A 17862-nucleotide genomic window follows, 5' to 3' on the forward strand; every position below is an offset into this window, starting at 1 on the left:
CCTTTTGATATGATGCAGAATCGACTCCAAGCTGCCCAAACCTAAAACGACGACAGATCTCAGCACCCTGCTTAATACACTTAATAACAGGTCTTCTCAGATCTGTTGCCCTTTGTCTATACCAAAGATTACAACTGTTAATTTGCACAAATAATGTCAAATAATGTAGTCAATATTAACATTTTAAAGCAAATTAAAGCAAGGCTGTCTTTAAAATGATGTTAAAAGGAAGTTTTGAAAGCCTTGAACTCCAAAACGTAGACATGAATTAAAATAAAGATACAGGACCTAAATTAGTGGTGAAGTTACTTTTGGAAAAAAGATTCTTCATTTGGCTAAAAATAAAAGTTTGAATTAAAAAATACGTCTCAATGTTTAAGTTTTTACAATTTCTTTTTTAAGGAAGTATTTGGAGGACATGAACTGGAAGGGGTGTTTTTTTTTGCCAAACAACTTTCATCAGTTTTCAGATTTATTATTAAAGATAATATTGTGTTGGTGTTCGCCCAGTATTATTCATCAACTATTATAACAAACCTCAGTCTGTACTGTTTTTTGTTAGTAGGCACATGGAAGTAAAAATCCTAATTATCTATTTCCTAATTTAGAATAACATTTGAGTCAAGGGGATGCTTTTGAGCTTAAAATGATCGACTAACTAACAAATATTCCTGAGATAAAAACTGCGGTTCTGTGGCAGGCAGATGGGTGTAATTCCAGGAAGAGTGCAGATGTAATTGATGACACTGTTATTGAATTGTGTGGTCCTGGTATGGTGCATGCTGGACTCCTGGTGTGGATGACATTTAAACTGAATAAATGATGTTATGATTGACTGAGAATCATCAGAGCTGTCATCATCACACACCCATCTCTCAAGCAAACAGCTCATCTCAGTCTGCAAAAATAATGGAGACTTATTACAATGACAGGTCCAAAACCTTCCAGGGTTACTACATTTATGACCCTAATTTGTTGGTGAGCTAGAGGCCAGAGATCAGGCCACAGAAAACTCTGTAACCTTGCATGAATTATTTGCAGGTAAATGGTAAATGGCCTGTATTTGTATAGCGCTTTTACTAGTGCCCCCCTAGGGACCCCAAAGCGCTTTACACACCCATTCATCCACCCATTCACACACACACACACACTAGTGGAGGCAAGCTACAGTTGTAGCCACAGCTGCCCTGGGGCAGACTGACAGAAGCGAGGCTGCCATATCCTGCCAACCAGTAGGCGGTAGGTGAAGTGTCTTACCCAAGGACACAACGACCGAGACTGTCCGAGCTCGAACCGGCAACCTTCCGATTACAAGGCGAACTCCCAACTCTTGAGCCACGATCGGTGTCAACTGGCTCAGTGAGTAAAATCACTGTCTAACCTGTTTAAAAAATGACTTTTAGTGTAAACAAGAACAACTGCAGTCTTAAAACTTGAATGAATCATACATTTACACAACTGTTAATAAAAAGTGAAGTCTTTTAAAAAAAGTTTTACACTCTTAAAATTTGATTAATGTAAAATTTTTAATGCATTTAGTCAGTCTACTGTCATTACACACATTATCACTGAAAGAGCACAGCGGTGCCACAAAGGCACAGAAACTTCACACGAGTAATAGTTTGGCAAAAAAAAAGAAAGAAAAAAAAGTGTTTTAACAACTTTATGTTTCTAACAAATTGTTGGGATCTAGAAATTGTTTTTGACATCATCACACTGTGAAAGACAGTTAATTTTACAACAGGAGCCATATGTTTGACAACCATTCTCTAAACCTTTTTTGTCCTCACAACTGCATTGTTATACTGGGCTCACAAAAATAATGAAATAAATAATTCCTCAGTACATGGAAATGTTCCTGGATGCATGCCACTGCACTTATTTCCAACAGACAACAAAATATGCAGTTCCAGAAAAGGTGAACCCATGTGAACTTGACAGGGTAAGCTAAGCAATCTAAGAAAACTTGATCTACAACCAAGAGGATATTTCATGATTGGAGATATGTATAGGATTTATCACAAAGTGCAAACGCCTGGTTACACTCAAGAAGGACAGTTTGACCTTTGTAAGAAAAAAAACTTCTTCAGCTGAGAATCAGAGAGGAGAAACACACAGTTTTACTTGTTACTTAGCAAGGGCAGCTCTGAGCTCTCGCACGAGAGTGAGGGCTCAGGGACTCGCAGCTCTGAGACTGCCCTAGTCTTTATTTTATACATCAGTGGGTGTTTGTTCCTTACATTGGAATGTGGAGGTGTATATGTATGTGTGTGTGTCAGAGTGTGACCCCATAAACGACTTCCCTAAACCTGCTGGTCTGGAAAGTCCAACAGTTCATCTAAATGTAAAAAAGGCACTTAGACTAAAACTGACATAGCTACGTTTATCCTACCGTAAAACAAGAAAAGAGGGTATGACCTTTCCCATGCTCCGGGGGCACCCTGGAATGCACACAAAGCATTTTCAGACTATTAAGGATCACACATCCTATCACTACCATATGTAAACTTATATTATTAAAAGATTATACTGACTACTAAGTACAATTTTTTATTGACAAGAAGAAAAACAGCTTAACTTGTAGCAGAATGGCAGGAGGAGCAAAGCATAGAGACAGAGGGAAACAACTCATGATCTGCAGCATACCACATTAACTTTCATATCATCTGGTGAACTTATGGCATGGGCATTTATGGCAGTGGAACTGTGTTTCTATTGATAATGTGAATGCTGCTGTTTGTAGCAGGGTTAATTGTGAAGTGCATAGGACTATATTCTCTACTCAGATTCAGCCCATTACTGCAAAAAATATTGACTGGATATAACTATGCAGTGCAAATGGATAACGATGCAAAGCATACTGCAAAGGTAACCCAAGAGTTTCTCAAGGTAAAAAAACCCCTGGATATTCTATGGGATATATATCTGCCAGGTCAGTCTTTTTCATTTTCTTTGTTGTAAAGCACTTTGTGATTTTTATCTACGAAAAGCGCTATATAAATACATTTTACTTACTTTTACTTACTGATAGGTGTGGATAACATTTTTTTTAGATAAATACATGAAAGCATCATTTAAAATCGTGCATTTATGAGGTCAGAGACTGATGTTGGGGGTCTCTTTTATCTAAAACTCATGCCAGATGAAAAAAAAAGATACTTGTTTAAGGAGAATTACCTTCGTGAAAACAAATTCTGAGTCTTTTGGATGGGATTTACTGAGGCAGGCAACTTCAGATAAAGTGTTTTCAAACTCTTGATTTTACACATGAACATCAGAATTGTCTGAATCCACTTGCTCTATGTTACTGCTTAATCACCTACTGTAATCCATCAAAAAAGCTATACAATACACGTGGAATTTATTAAAAGAAGACTCACTTTTCATGTGTCTTTTAAAAGACAAGAGAGGGTAACAAAACAATTTTAAAGACTGTGGTCATTGACATAAAGGCCAGTTTGCACAATATGACACGGCAACCTGAAAAGGCTCTCTCATTTAAACTATAGAATCCAATAAAAACTATGTAGATGTTTGATATTGTGACTGTGAGTAGTCAGTTATTCCAGCGATGTTTAATTGTTCAAGATAGCTGTTCTAGCAGTGAACAGTCTGAAAATGATGCTTGAATTCTTCCTGATTCAATTTGTGGACATCAGCTTTAAACCATTGCCAGCAGATTTTTGACGGGATATCAGATATCATCCATCCATCCATCCATCTTCATCCTCTGTTACTTCTCTGGATCTTGGTCACAGGGACAGCAGTCTAAGCACAGATACCCAGACCCTCCCCCTAGCCACCATCTACACCTCTTCTTGAGGGAGACACATAATCCCTCCAGTGTATAGTATATAGATAGTCCAGACATCCTGGTCTGATATCTGAACCACATCAACAGGCTCTTTGAAATGTGGAGGTACAGCAGCTCTGAGCCCCTCACAATTAACCAAAATCTTTGTCCTCTCTCTAACCGTGAACGAGATACCCTTCAAAGGAAGTTCATTTCTGTACATTGTATCCAAGATTATATTCTTTCTGGTAGTATCTGTAGTTTGTGGCTATAGTTGAGGGTATGCATTGTTTAGTAATTTGACAGCTTTGCATTAACGCTCAGCTCTTTCTTTATCACAACAGACCGATAGAGCAGCGAGATTACATCAGATGCTATTCCAGCCTGTCTGTCAATCTCCTGCATCACTCGCCCCCTGCCCATGAACAAGACCACAAGTTACTTCAGCTCATCAAATTCAGCTGATCAAGAGACCAGCCAGGAATTCTGTAAATAACCAATACTGATCACTTTGTGCCTCATCCATCAGCTTGAGTTGCTCTGGGGTTAAATATTATCTCCTTGCTCCTAAAGGCATAGTTACCCACAACAATTGTATATTATAAACATATTGCCTATCTGCAATTGCTTCCTGTCCCTTCAACTCACCCACACAGTCCAACTTATGTTGCACTGCATCATGGGGAGTTGTCTCCCATAACTCCCCATGATGCAGTGATCTCCCTTCATGAAAGGGAAATTGCTGAGCAATTATTGATTCTAATGACCACATGCCTACAGAAAGCTGCTGTTAATATCATTTTTCCTGCTCTTATTGTGTGAAACATTCATGTTTTTGCTTTTCCTGCTGTTAATGATCTAATGACGGGTTCTCCTTTGAGTACATTGAGCAGCAGGACACTAACATGACAAACAAACTTTGGCAATACAGTTAGCTGGTTTGGAAGAAGAGTACTGCATGGCCGTGCATCTGCTTCAGAAAGCTACCAACTGCTCCTCCCTCCTCTGTAGCAGGGATGTAGTATTTGTTTAACTGGGCTACAAACATTGTTCTAATATGCCTATAAATAGCTATAGTAGCTAAATAGCTACTTCGGCCTGTCTGTCTGGTCTGGTTGCTGGATTCCTAAACCGAACGCATATCGCTGAATCCTGTTCTAGGTGTATAAGCCGTGGCTGACTGCAAAATAAAAAATAAAAAAAAAAAACATAAAAATGAAAATTTGTAGAAAAAGCAAATTCAGGATATGACAGAAATTTAGGATAACTATCACAGCAGTGTTGTTGTGTGAGGCTTAGTTTTCTTATTTTTTATTCTTAGTTAATATATTTGAGCATTAGTTATTTTTTTGTGTGGTTTTATTGTTTCAGAGTTTTTTGTGATTGAAAATCTGTTAGTATTCATTCCTGTATGAGTCTCCTTTGATTACTTCCTGTTTTATTTTGAAGGACAGCTTTCTTACATGTCCTATGTTAGGTTTTCGCCACCAAAATTGGACAACAGAAGGTTGTAAAAACATTTTCTCAGTTTCTGCTGTAACCTTGTTGTTAAACAACTCCCTGATTACTGTGAAAACTTGATTAAAAAATGAATAGTCAATAAGTAATAAGATAAAGCTTTCTCATGCAATTCTGTGAACGTAATATTTGTATTAATATTACCAAAAAAACGGCACCAACAATAACACATGTATACATTCACCAGGCACTGTTTTTAAAGGTAAAATGCAACAACAATGTAATTAATATTACAAACAAAATAATATGCATTATAGGTTATTTGTAGAAATTCACATTAACATAAATGTTTAGGATGAATAATTTGTTGAAGCAGCTGCCTTTCATACAAGGTATCAAAGTCATGTAGACTGTAGTAAATCTGTTTCCTGACTCAAGATGCTGGCACTGTGACATGTGCCTGTCATTTTATCACTATTGAAGTGGTTGGTGTGATACCACTGTAGCAGGGTGGATAGGATTTCTGGTCAATGGCCTGTAGCGTGTGTTGGACTTTTCGTCTCTGATGCGATGTGATGGGGTGTTTCCTTTTGTCTGTTTTTCTCAGATTGCGATTTTATCTTGCGACAGAAGCAGATGACATTGAAGAAGCGGCAGTGGCACGTTGCACACGAGTCACAGCAACCGGCCTGAGGCAAACAGCTTTGAGCGAGCTGGGAGCATTTGATCTTCACAGCATTTGGCCTCACTTTAGCAGGAGGACAAATCTCATTTTGAGCAGCAGGAGCGCCTCTGGGCTTCTGTGAGGTGGGGAGAAAAACAAAACAGATGGCGAGAGCATCAGAAAAGCCATCTGACTCTTCTGGATCCTTTTAGTAATACTGCCTCCAAAGACTGAAAGCTTTGACTGTGGGTACCCACAGCACACAGTAAATGCTAAACATGTTTGACCATTTTAAGGACTGACTGACTGAAATCATGTATGACTAAAACATGAACATACAGGCCCCCAAACATGTATATGTTTTGTTAGACTTACAGATTAACAGCACAGATCTTGAACTTACTGGCACAAGAATCCTCTGTCGTTCATAATGTCCTCTCCTGGCAAACAGTGGCCTCACCCTGATTTCCTTCGTAGACCCTGTTGAAACAACATCAAACTATTTTCTTACTTAAGAAGATCAACACATATTGTGACCCCATGCTTTTCAAACCTTCTCTTTACTTTCCTGTTTTGAGGGTTGTCTCATTTTTGCCCCTGTAGTGCACCTGTTGTTAATTTCCTTAACACCAAATCAGCAAACACTGATGAACAATGCCCCTCTGCTACTTTACTCAACACATCAATATCCCCAAAGTTTAACTGACTTGATGATGAACTCTGATCAACAAACATTTCTTTAAATTGCTGATTTTTTAAAGTTCTGAATCAGGAAAAAGGCAAGTTTTTTTGTTCAGAAAAGAGTAAAATAATACAATAGAATCAAAATGTACGCACATAAATGAAAGTACAACTTCTAGAGTTTGTTTCATGTCACACAAAGTGCATTTTTATAATAATTTGTTTAAGTCATGAAGCACTGGTGCAGCAAAGTTACTGTTCTCTTCTATAACTTATTAAGGGCAAAGCTACAGATGAGGATTAGGGCACCTAATATGTCAACATAGAAAATAAATCTGGTTTTATTAATATCATATGAGATAAAAAAAATTCTGTAAATTTGTTTTAATCCATGTAATTTGTCACCTCTTTGGCCACCAGAGGGCCTCAATGTGATCCTCTAAGTTAGACGTCTAAATCTTTTTCCCACTAAAGAGCTGCAAATCATCTTCGATTTATTTAATTAGACACACATGCACAAGATATCTGGATACCCAAGAGCTGAGCAGGCAGGCCCATAAATTCCTCTAAAACTGTAACTGAAAACATTTAGTGACATAGGCCCGAGGTCACATATCTGAGACTGCTGAAAAAATGTAAAACGGTTCACACCAGGGGTATATGACAGTACATGAATGTATACTGCTATAGAGACAGGTCAACTCTCAATTTGCAGCTCGTATAATTTTATGGCAGTAATAAATCACTCCTCAAATAGATGAGACAAGATTTGCCTAGACACCGGCGGATCTCTATAGATAAGCAGCCGCAGCAACCTCACACCCTGCTTAGCAGGAAACTCTGAGACTGACAAAGTGATTTATTCGCCCACAAGCTGTCAGTTCTTGACAGGTGATAGAGGTGCCCGGAGCTTTTACTGCCGCGTGTCTTCCCCTTCTTATGTGAAATCCTGATTTATGTTTTAATAACATGAATAATAACACGGATATAAAATGTATACCCCCCCCCCCCAAACAAAATGCTTTAACCACTTGATATTAAAACTTTACCAATCAGCAGGAAATTGCGCAAATAAGATTAATATTATTGTTATTATTATTGAAGACTCCCATAAAGTGTTGTCAGGTTGATATACGCTTTCATAGGTGATGCCAGCTGTACCGTTAAGCGCTACGAGGAGCATTGGGCCTCCTCCTCTGCGGCTCATGTTGTGCTGATGAATCATGGGAGATGCCTGACGTTTTATGGTCACCCTTTAAACTCTTTAAGTGGAAAACGTTTGGTGGTGCTTTGATCCCCGACTGTAATCCTAGCAGAGCGCACTTCTGCAGTTAACAGTAAGACTTGTCTAACTTTGCTAAAATTACACAGCAGTAAATCTTGCACATAAATCAGTCACAATAAAAAGATAGCGAACTCAAATACTCTAACTTTAAACACTTGTAAATCTGACCTAAGTGATATATCAGAAAGTGACACGTCCCCACTGCTACTGGGCTAAATATGCTTGTCGTGCGCTTTGCTGCTTTAACTATGTGCAGACAATTGAATTTTTACAGTCAGCTTTGGGGTGCGTGGAAATACAGCACAGAAGTGGTGGTGGGTAAAAGTTTGATCGCACTGTGTGTAGAATAACGTATTCAGTGCCATTTCATATACCAAGGTGTCGTTTACAGAGGATAATGGCTCGGAGATCAAGACACGTATAAAGTGAATGCTTTTTACAGCCTTTAAAACAGGCACGGGCAATTTATTTTCCCAATGGGGAATCAAATGAAAGTACTATCAGATTTTGTTCCACTGTGCAATACCATCAGAGGCGGGAGGTAACGAAGTACACATACTTCTGTACTCAAGTAGAATTTTTCGGTATCTGGAGGGCCACATCAATCAGCTGAACTCAGTTTTGCTCAATATTATTATTATTATTATTTTTATCTCTTTATAAGTTTATAAAGGCCCCGGTTTCTCACGTGGGCCACTGGGAAAATTAATTTCCCACCTCTACTTTAATAAAGGCTGTTTTGACTTCAGGGATGAACAAACCCAAAAAGATAGAAAGACACAAATGTTCTGTTCTGTTCATGAAACTTGGTGTCTCACCACCATTTGTAACACATTTATGTCACAAATGTGACATCAAAACGAACCCAGCAGCTGTCCCATATCCTCTAAGCACTCCCAGGACTCACACTAATCCTCACATTATGTGAGACTGCAGGTTAATTTCAGCAACGCCATTTTTTTTTCTTATCAATTCATCCTGACAATCACATTTAAACCGTCCCCAGCTTTACTCTGAGACTGTTTAATCGCACCTTTAAACAACAGCAGTGTGATATAAAGGTGGCCACTTAAGGTGGTATTACGTCAGTCCTACTATACTTTTTGTCCCTCACCCTGTACAGCAGACTTGTGCAATTCTTTTTAAATAAAGAAATTTTATTTTATTTTGTGTTATTATTTTTTAATTTTTATAAGAGCCAAAAACGAAGTTATCGGTTTTATTACTTTAATGAGGTCCAGCCATTATCACAGTCTGCTGTTTCTGCTGGTTTGTAAACCAGCAGCGACCTCGTGGTAAACTATAAAGTGTTATCCCACGCACTCACCTGTGCCGCGAGAGGCCTTCCTCAGCGGCACATCCCCGCGGGCAGCGGCTTCACGATCGTTGGTTTGACGACTTCCGAAGGCCAGCTGCACAATGCACAGACACAGCAGTGCCAGCTTCATCCCGACTCTAAGCTTCATCTGCCTCTTGACACACAGGACCCCGGACGGGAAAGGCCTTCCTTGTGTTGCGATGCCAGCTGAAGCCTTCAAACCCAACCCGTTACTTAGCTGGCCTGTTCTCTGTGTCCGCTTCTCACTCCTCTCCAACTTTAATATATTAAAGAGGCAGGCTCACACACGCATGGTACACACCCCACTTTGTCTCAGCGCCTTCAAAACCACAGTGACCGACGGGGTCCTTTTATTCACTTTAAACAAATAGATTTATTCTGCCTTTATAAAAAATAAAATAAGATAACGGCTCTTACGCAAATAGAAAACAATATTTATTAGCCACTTCACAACATAAAGAGAGTAGATTTATTCATGCACATGTAACAGGATGAAATGTTGTTCTTAATAATCTGAAAGAAGTTACTAGTGTGTCTTTATTTAGATGTTATTTGAAGTCCAAGAGCTGAATTTAGAGAACATGATTAAGCTGTGAGACAGAACACAGACTGGCAAGTGTGACGGATGTTTTTATGTGATAATTTTGTCCATGTGGAATTTATCTAATTGTATTCCTGTTGCCTTCCCCTGAAGCCTTGAGACATGAACGAGGATATAAATTTAACATGGTGATATGTTCATGGGTGGAATTTGAAGTTTTTATCACTTTAGTTAAGTTTTATTAACTGTAGCTCAAGTCAAAATGTTTAGATTTCATTTACAGGATATGACAGAACTTGTGTTTGCATTTTGAAAGTGATACAATGAGCTGGATGAATGCAGTGAAGGCAGCACATTAAATGAAGCTTTTAGTATAAATAAAAAGTTCAAACTTCCTCAGCGAACCTTGCTTTTTGTAGGTTGAAGAAAGCACACACGACGGAAACCTGCAATCTGACACTATACGTGACATTCAATTATTATACAACAACGCTTCACGAAGGAAGAAAGTTAAGTCATAATATCAAAGAAGCTTTTAATCTGAAACGTGTTTAAAATGATTGACAGCGGATTTAAAGGACATGTAACAATATCTCCTTTCCATGCTGACAAAGCGAGTCAGAAATGAAAGGCAGCAGCTTGGCCTTAAGCTCCACATTGCACTCTTATATAGCTGCAGTAGATATGTGTTTGTCTGCTTGGTGGGGATTCTTGGTCAGGACTTTATCAAAATATATATTTAGCTGTACTTTGTGACTTATACTCCCTGTGTGCCCCCTGGTTATAAAGAAAGCGTTAAACCCATGGATACATTTATAAGACACAAGAGCTACATTTTCAGTCTCATGTACATAATAAGAGCTTCATCTGGCATCCACATGTTAATACAGCCACAATAAAATCTTTGACTTGGTGAATAATGAGTTGGATAAAGCGTTTTATTATCAGAGAGACTCTATTGTTGCTTAAAATCCATTCAATCGCCAACCCCTCCCCCTAAAAACCGTGGTCTCCGAGCTCTGAAAGGTCTGTGGGGAGATCCTGCAACTGATTATTTTCTAATAGGTAATCGATGCTCACAGTTCTGTTACAGTTTGTGCCGAGTTTTATAGCGAGCAAAGATATTTCAACTTGAGCACATTATGAGCTCAAGAGTTCAAAGAAATAAACAAATCAAGCAGATCTTTAAAAAAACATACTTACCTAAATATTTTGAGTTTCCATGACATTTTGTCTCTTTTGGAGTTGCTTAAGCAGATAATTCTTGACTCTTATGCAAGATGATTGACAGGACTGTGCAGTTCTTAAGATACCCCTCATTTCTCTGTATTGTTTTTCCTGGTATTCTCTTCTAGTGATGGGATTTCCGGCTCTTTTTAGAGATCCGGCTCTTTTTAGAGATCCGGCTCTTTCGGTTCGGCTCACTAAAAAGAGCCGGCTCTTTCGGCTCCGAACCGGCTCTTCAGGTTGTTTTGTTGCTTTAATTAATTTATTATTAACAATAATATAAAATTATGCACAAAAGGAATTACTAACGTAAAAAAAGTGGTTTTATTTATATATGTTTATATATAAATATATGCGGTGGCCCCTAGAGACAAAACACATACAAACTCCAAAACACATTTCTAGCATGAACTGAACTTCCAAAGCAGAGCTACTAGATCACTTAAATTACACAATTGAAAGCATGCGTGTATTGTTTGTGTATTTATACACAGGCACTCATATATATTCAAATAATTAAAAAAAAAAAGTTAATTTACCTGTTACTACCACAAACCAGATCTGGTTGTTGGTACTTGCTGGCTTGTGTAGCCACTAGGTAACAAAAGCTCAACACTGCGCCCTAGCATCCTGGAGAACTTCTGTTGTCTTTTGTACGTGTTTTGAGTTTTTACGTGCTTCGGAGTTTTTACGTGCTTCGGAGTTTGTACGTGTCTTTACGTGCTTCGGAGTTTGTACGTGATTTGAAGTTTGTATGTGCTTTGTCTCGAGGGGCCACCGTAAATATACTTTTATTTATTCACTCCACATAAAATGTAATAAATAAATCATATAATACAAAAATCAACTATTCACATTTCAAATTTTAACTATTTAAATTTTCAGCTTTTTCCTTTTACAAATTTAAAGTGAAACAACACAAAACACTGCAAACCACAACACAATTAAATATAAATTAAAATATGAAAACAAAAAGAACATGCATATTCTCTGTCATATGGGCCCGCATGAATAAACTTTCTGAATCCTTCATCATCTGCAACCGAAAATAGTTGTGGATGATTACTATACCTTTCTAATGTGACGTTGTTGTCCCTGGCTCTCTTTCTCTCTCTCTCTCCCTCTGTCTCTGTTCCTGTGCAACTGAGTGTAACTACCGCCCCTCCTCCCTCTTCCCAGCGTAAAGCACAAGGCTCGCGTGTGGAGTGAAGCGGAAAAAAGTGCGAGAGAGAGGGTGAGAGAAAGAAAAAAAAAACCCACGTGACGGCTCGCGATAAGGAGCCGGCTCGCGTCGTTCACGTCAAAGAACCGGCTCTAAGAGCCATTTCGTTCGCGAACGACCCATCACTATTCTCTTCTTCCTCCAGGGTTTCTGGAACTGTTTCAGTTTTTTTTTTCTTTGGCTTTTTGGCTGCTCTTTCACTCATTTTCAGTTCAGTCCTTGTACCCGATCATTTGCCTCTGACAATGGTCAGGTACAGGTTCTTGATGTTATTATTTGTAAGCCATTTAACACTGACTCATGAATTGTTCAAGCATAAAAAGGCACTTAGTGTATGAACCAATGCTGTGTCTAAAAATAACAGCTCAACTTAGCAAATGACAATGATTTTAAATTGTGTCTTTAGGCATTTTGTTACTAGCTGTGGTACGTCAAGGTACACAAGAACTGGACTGAAAATCGGTGGCAACAGGTCTGATGGAGTAATGAATCCCAATGAAACATTTCTGGTTCAAAAAATTGTCGTATGAAAAGAGGAGGTCAGAAGTTGTGGCGAGTGTCTACAACCATTTGTAAAACATGGAGGAAGCTCTGTGGTTTCAGCCAGTGGTGTTGGGATCTAGTTAAAACTGATGAATCACGGAGGCAGAGAAGTCGATTTTGTTCCACTATTCAACACCATCAGAGGTGGGATGTAACGAAGTAATAGTACTTTTTCACTTTACTTAAGTAGAATTTTCAGGTATCTTTACTTGAGTTGTTTTTTTTCTGAAACGTTTAACTTTCACGCCTAACTTTAAACAAATATCTGTACTTTCCACTCCTTACATTTTCAAAACGGCCTCAATACTTTTGCTTTAGCCTATTTGAGAGGAATTATTATTTCACGTCACTATGAACATTCAAACTTAAAGCCGAATTGAGGCTAAACAATAACACATGAGAGGAAATCCTACTCGTGTATTAATCACCAGAGCATGTCACATAAAAAGAGATGAAAGAGGTGAAACCATGTGATGTTGTCAGGGGTTAAAGTGGGGCCAGTTTTTTCCCTGGAGCAACACCGGGACGAGAGCAGATGCCCATGAGTATTTGTTTCAGCATGTAGGTAGTGCTACAAAAGAGGGCCGAGGGGTAATGCTTTTTAAATAAAAGGTAATTCCAAGTGCAGTGAAGTTTTCAGTAATAATGTGTGTTTGTCTCCCAGTGTGTTGCTAGTTTTTCACAGGGAGAGAAAAGAAAGCGAGCTAACTTCACTCAGAGATGGAGAAAGATAAGAAAGACAGGAATTTAAATGTTAAGCTGATGATGCTTAGATTTATTTACTGAATTCCCCCTTCAGTATAAAGAGAGCATAAACAGGACAACTCATAAAACACCTGCTTACATTGTTGAATGCCGTTGTGTAAATCCTCAAAGAGGAGTAAACCTCAGAGCAGCAGTAGCCCAGATCAGCTGATCACAGCCTGCACATGGAAAAAATCTACTGAAGCCCACAATAGAATTTGGGATTCTTTTCCCCACGTTGAGCCAATACAACCGATTTTTAGGGTTCCACCCCTGAGTGCACTCGTTCTCTGTTTAGAGGCAAAGTCACAGTCTGTAATAGAGACAAGAGAAAATACAGATATTTTTTCTTTCTTTTTCTCTGCTCATTTTCTGCTTATATGCTTCAAGCTGAATACATTTATTGGAATTAAAATTTAAACCGAAGTAAAGTTTTTATTCTCATTTATTAAAACACGTCACCTATTTCCCTTTTTTTAAAAAAAAATAAAATGTAGAAATGAACAGCAGTATATTGCGAGGAACAAAAGCCCCAGTCAGAATGACTTAAGGTTTTCAGGGGCAGCTTCCAAACAGTAAATTTAAGATGACTTGCATTCAATGAATGATGACTTTTAATGGAAACCTAAGAAGCCGTTAAAAAAAGCCGTTACTTTATTTCAATCTGTCAAGAAAAATATGACCCAGATGGTTCTGTGCAACTAAGAGCATCCAAGAAAAATTTTATATGCACCAGGATATGAAAACCAGACTCAGGGCCTCTGTCACTGTCAGATGTTGTTGTTTTTGTTTTTAAAAAGGCTCAGTAGGCCAGAAAAATCTTTATTGAGCTTAAAATCTGCCACAAAACCAATCTTATAAAAAGCAGTTCATGGGGAAAGTCCCCGAAGGGTTTTTAACTGGTTCCTTGAAAACGTTCAGAAGAACTTCCCACTTGAGACACATGGGAGGAGAGCTGGCGTCTGTATCCTCCATTTGAAACTGTGAATCAACACAGCTTACGGCCATACCACCCTGAACACGCCCGATCTCGTCTGATCTCGGAAGCTAAGCAGAGTCGGGCCTGGTCAGTACTTGGATGGGAAACCGCCTGGGAATACCAGGTGCTGTAACCTTTACCTAATTTTCCAGAGGAACCCACGCGAGGGATTAATAAAGTTTTATCTTATCTTATCTTAGGAAAAGGAGACATACAACATCACAACTCAAAAGCTGAGAGTAGAAATGTCAAAACCCAAACGAAAGTGGCATCACATAAAGAGCTGGCACTGATGGTAACTAATATACTTTATATCTTTACTTAAGTCAGTGTTGTTACTGAAAGGGTGGAAGTGGGACTGAAACCAGAACAGAGGGATTAATAAAATGATTAGAAGATGCACTCTGCAGGTCAGCAGGGGCAAAATTATGCCTTTACAGTACAGTCGTCCCTCGCTATAACGCGGTTCACCTTTCGCGGCCTCACTGTTTCATGGATTTTTTTTTTTGTGCAATTTTGCATGCTTTTTTTTAAACGCCGCATTATGTTCTGCGTCCTGTACAGTACAGACTGTGTTCAGCTTGTCAAATTTACATAAATCTTTGATCGCTGGCAGTGTGACTCAGAAGTGCTGCACTGTATGTTTGTAAGTTTTCTCCCCAACAAACATAACAAAGTCAAAGTGAGGTAGCACCCAAAAGGCAGAGGAAGATGCTAACCATTGCACAAATAGTTGGACTTCTGGACGTGCTAAAGGAAGGTAGAATCAAAACAGTCAGATAAGTCAAACTTTACTCAACTCATTCTTCTTGCTTCCTCCACGTCCGTACCATTGATTCATTAATGTTGAATTCTCTGGCAGCTGCTCTATTCCCATGTTCTGGACCTGAAAACAGGGTTTAATCTTTGGTTTCCTTCTATAATACGGGATTTATTTTTATACGAAGGTTTGAACTTTGAGAGCGTTTAAACATGAGAGAAAAGTGTGAAAATGTTCATGCCTGTCTGAGAAAAGTGTATAAAGTGTGTAGTGTTTTACAGCCTTACAACACCTATAATAACTGTAAAAAAACAAAGTTGGCTACTTCGCGTATTTCACCTATCGCGAGTTATTAGAACGTAACTCCAGCAATAAACAGGGGCCCACTGTATATGAAAGATTACACTATTTAAACTATGTGTAAATATGCATTTAATGTTTCTAGGTGCGATGCCACAAAGTTAGAGTTAGAGTTCCTTCCTTGTAACGTGTCAAAGCTGAAGAACCACCTTCAGCAGCAATAACTCAAAGCAACTGTTTTCTGTATGACTATCAGTTTCTCACATCATTCAGGAATTTTGGCCCACTTTCCTTCACAGCATTGCTTCAGTTTATTGAGGTTTGCTGGCCTCGGTTTATACGCAGCGCTCTAAAGTTTGCATTATTTTAATGGTGTTGAGTTCTGGACTTTGACTGGGCCCTTGCAACACCTTAATTCTTTGCTTTTTCAGTCCTTCTGGCATATTTGTGCAGTTTTGCTTGGAATCATTGTCCTGTTGCGTGACCCATTTTCAGCCAAGACTCCAGAGGAGCGTCCAGGTCATGTGGCTGCATAACAAGCCCAAATCATCACCCCTCCACCACTGTGCTTGTATGAGGTGTTTGTGCCATTATTCTTTTTTTGGATTTCACCCAACATGATTCTGTGTTATGGCCAGTCGCCATCACTTTTGTATCCTCTGTCCAAAGGACGTTGTTCCAGAAGCCCTGAGGTTTGTTCAGATACAGCTTTGCAAACCTGAGCTGTGCTGCCATGTTTCCGTTTTATATTTGCTTTCTCCTGACACCTTTGCAAACAAGTACAAGGTGGAGTGCGGTGTTGTAAACAAAAAATAGGTCTGGAGATGATCATCCTCTTGGCTAACTGGATATCGAAGATCATTTATGTACATACATACTGGTTTGGCCAATAACCCATATTCACTGATATCTTAAACATTTTCAGACTGTCTTTGAATGTCTTTTTTGTCCATGTGTGAAGTATTAATGCTGACCTGTACTCGTTTGTCTCTCCTAAAAACACAATTTCCTTTTCAAAAATGTAAGTTCAGCGCTCTCCACTAAGAATCGCTTCAGGTATGCTCTATCTATGCCACTGTCTTACAGATGACCCAGCCAGTTTGACTCATGTTCAGCTGTAGCCACTAGTTTCAGCGATAAACGGACATACTATGAAAAAGCAGTTGCCCCCTTCCTGATTTCTTAGTTTTTTCCTGACTTTTACAGATTTAAGATCAAACACTAAATATAAGACAAAGAGATCCTGAGTAAATACAAAAATGCAGTTTTTAAATTGACAATTTCATTTATTAAGTGAGATATATTTCCTCCCCAGGGATGTGAAACACTCATTTCCAGTTATCACAAATGTTTGATTGCAGTTTTAGCCGTGCCACGTGTGGCACAACCAGTTATTAGGTTAGGGGGCAACTGCTTCTTCACACAGGGCCAGACAGGTTTGTTTTCTTCTGTCTAATATTAAAAATATGTTTAATGATCTAAAACATGCAAGTGTGAAAAATATACAGAACAAAATACATGGGGAGGGGAACAGTAATGCAGATATATGGAGTAAAATCCTTATGAAAAAAAGATCAAAGTTTTCTAATGATCCTTACATGAGAGTGAAAATTAATCAGCAGTCGGTGGTCACGTGATGTTTAGATACAAATAAGAGGCTTGCAGACAATCAGGGTTAGATTAGAAGAAATCTGCAAACACGTTTTCTAACTATAACCACCAGGATTAACCAGCTATAAATAAACTCCTGTCTTATTTCAGCACAATGCACATGGATCACTGATTTTTCCTTCAAACTTCTCTGGCTTCAATCCTAGAACATTATATGATATAAACTATATACTCAAGTGCATATTAGTTTTCACATTTCTACATGTGAGAGATTAATGGTGTATTAGGCAACTCAGCACATGAAACCACCACACCTTATAGTCCCCTCACATAAATCAAAGTGATATTTAGACCTATAATTCTCCTGGTTAGAGAAACTGCATTTTGTAATGAATAACTGCTGCTTACAGTGAAACTCGTCTTTAATCAAGAAATTCATATACATTTCAATTTTAACATGAATGTTCTGGACAAAAGACAGTACTGCGCTGCATTCAGCAATGGAAATCTACACTTGTACTTTGCCCTGTGCCTTGAGACAATGGAGGCGGCGTTTCATAGAGATACGATTATAACTGTCTCCAGTCACCCATTATGCAGCTGAGGTGAAGGAAAGCCTGTGGAAAAGCCACAGCACCTTATAAAGTCAGCCTCCTCGAGTGTTACACCGTGCCGGAATAAAATTACTTCCATATGGGCGCTGCAAGTATTTACT

At 38.7% G+C, this 17862-nt stretch overlaps 1 protein-coding gene and 1 non-coding gene across 2 annotated transcripts; one reads left to right on the forward strand and one right to left on the reverse strand.

The window, feature by feature from the left end:
* Positions 1–1696: 1696 nt before the first annotated feature.
* LOC146511002 (uncharacterized) lies at positions 1697–11108 on the reverse strand. The gene is made up of 3 exons (XM_085172527.1): positions 9209–11108; positions 6319–6395; positions 1697–6051 (listed from the first exon to the last, which is right to left on the reverse strand). The coding sequence occupies exons 1-3, from the start codon at positions 9345–9347 to the stop codon at positions 5779–5781; spliced, it is 489 nt and encodes a 162-aa protein (XP_085028653.1). The 5' UTR covers positions 9348–11108; the 3' UTR covers positions 1697–5778.
* Positions 11109–14493: 3385 nt separating this feature from the next.
* LOC146511003 (5S ribosomal RNA) lies at positions 14494–14612 on the forward strand. Its single transcript, XR_014876274.1, has one exon. It is a non-coding gene; the product is annotated as a 5S ribosomal RNA (ribosomal RNA).
* The last annotated feature ends 3250 nt before the right edge of the window (positions 14613–17862 follow it).

Source organism: Neolamprologus multifasciatus, chromosome 9, assembly GCF_963576455.1.
Source record: "Neolamprologus multifasciatus chromosome 9, fNeoMul1.2, whole genome shotgun sequence".
Taxonomy (NCBI): Eukaryota; Metazoa; Chordata; class Actinopteri; order Cichliformes; family Cichlidae; genus Neolamprologus; species Neolamprologus multifasciatus.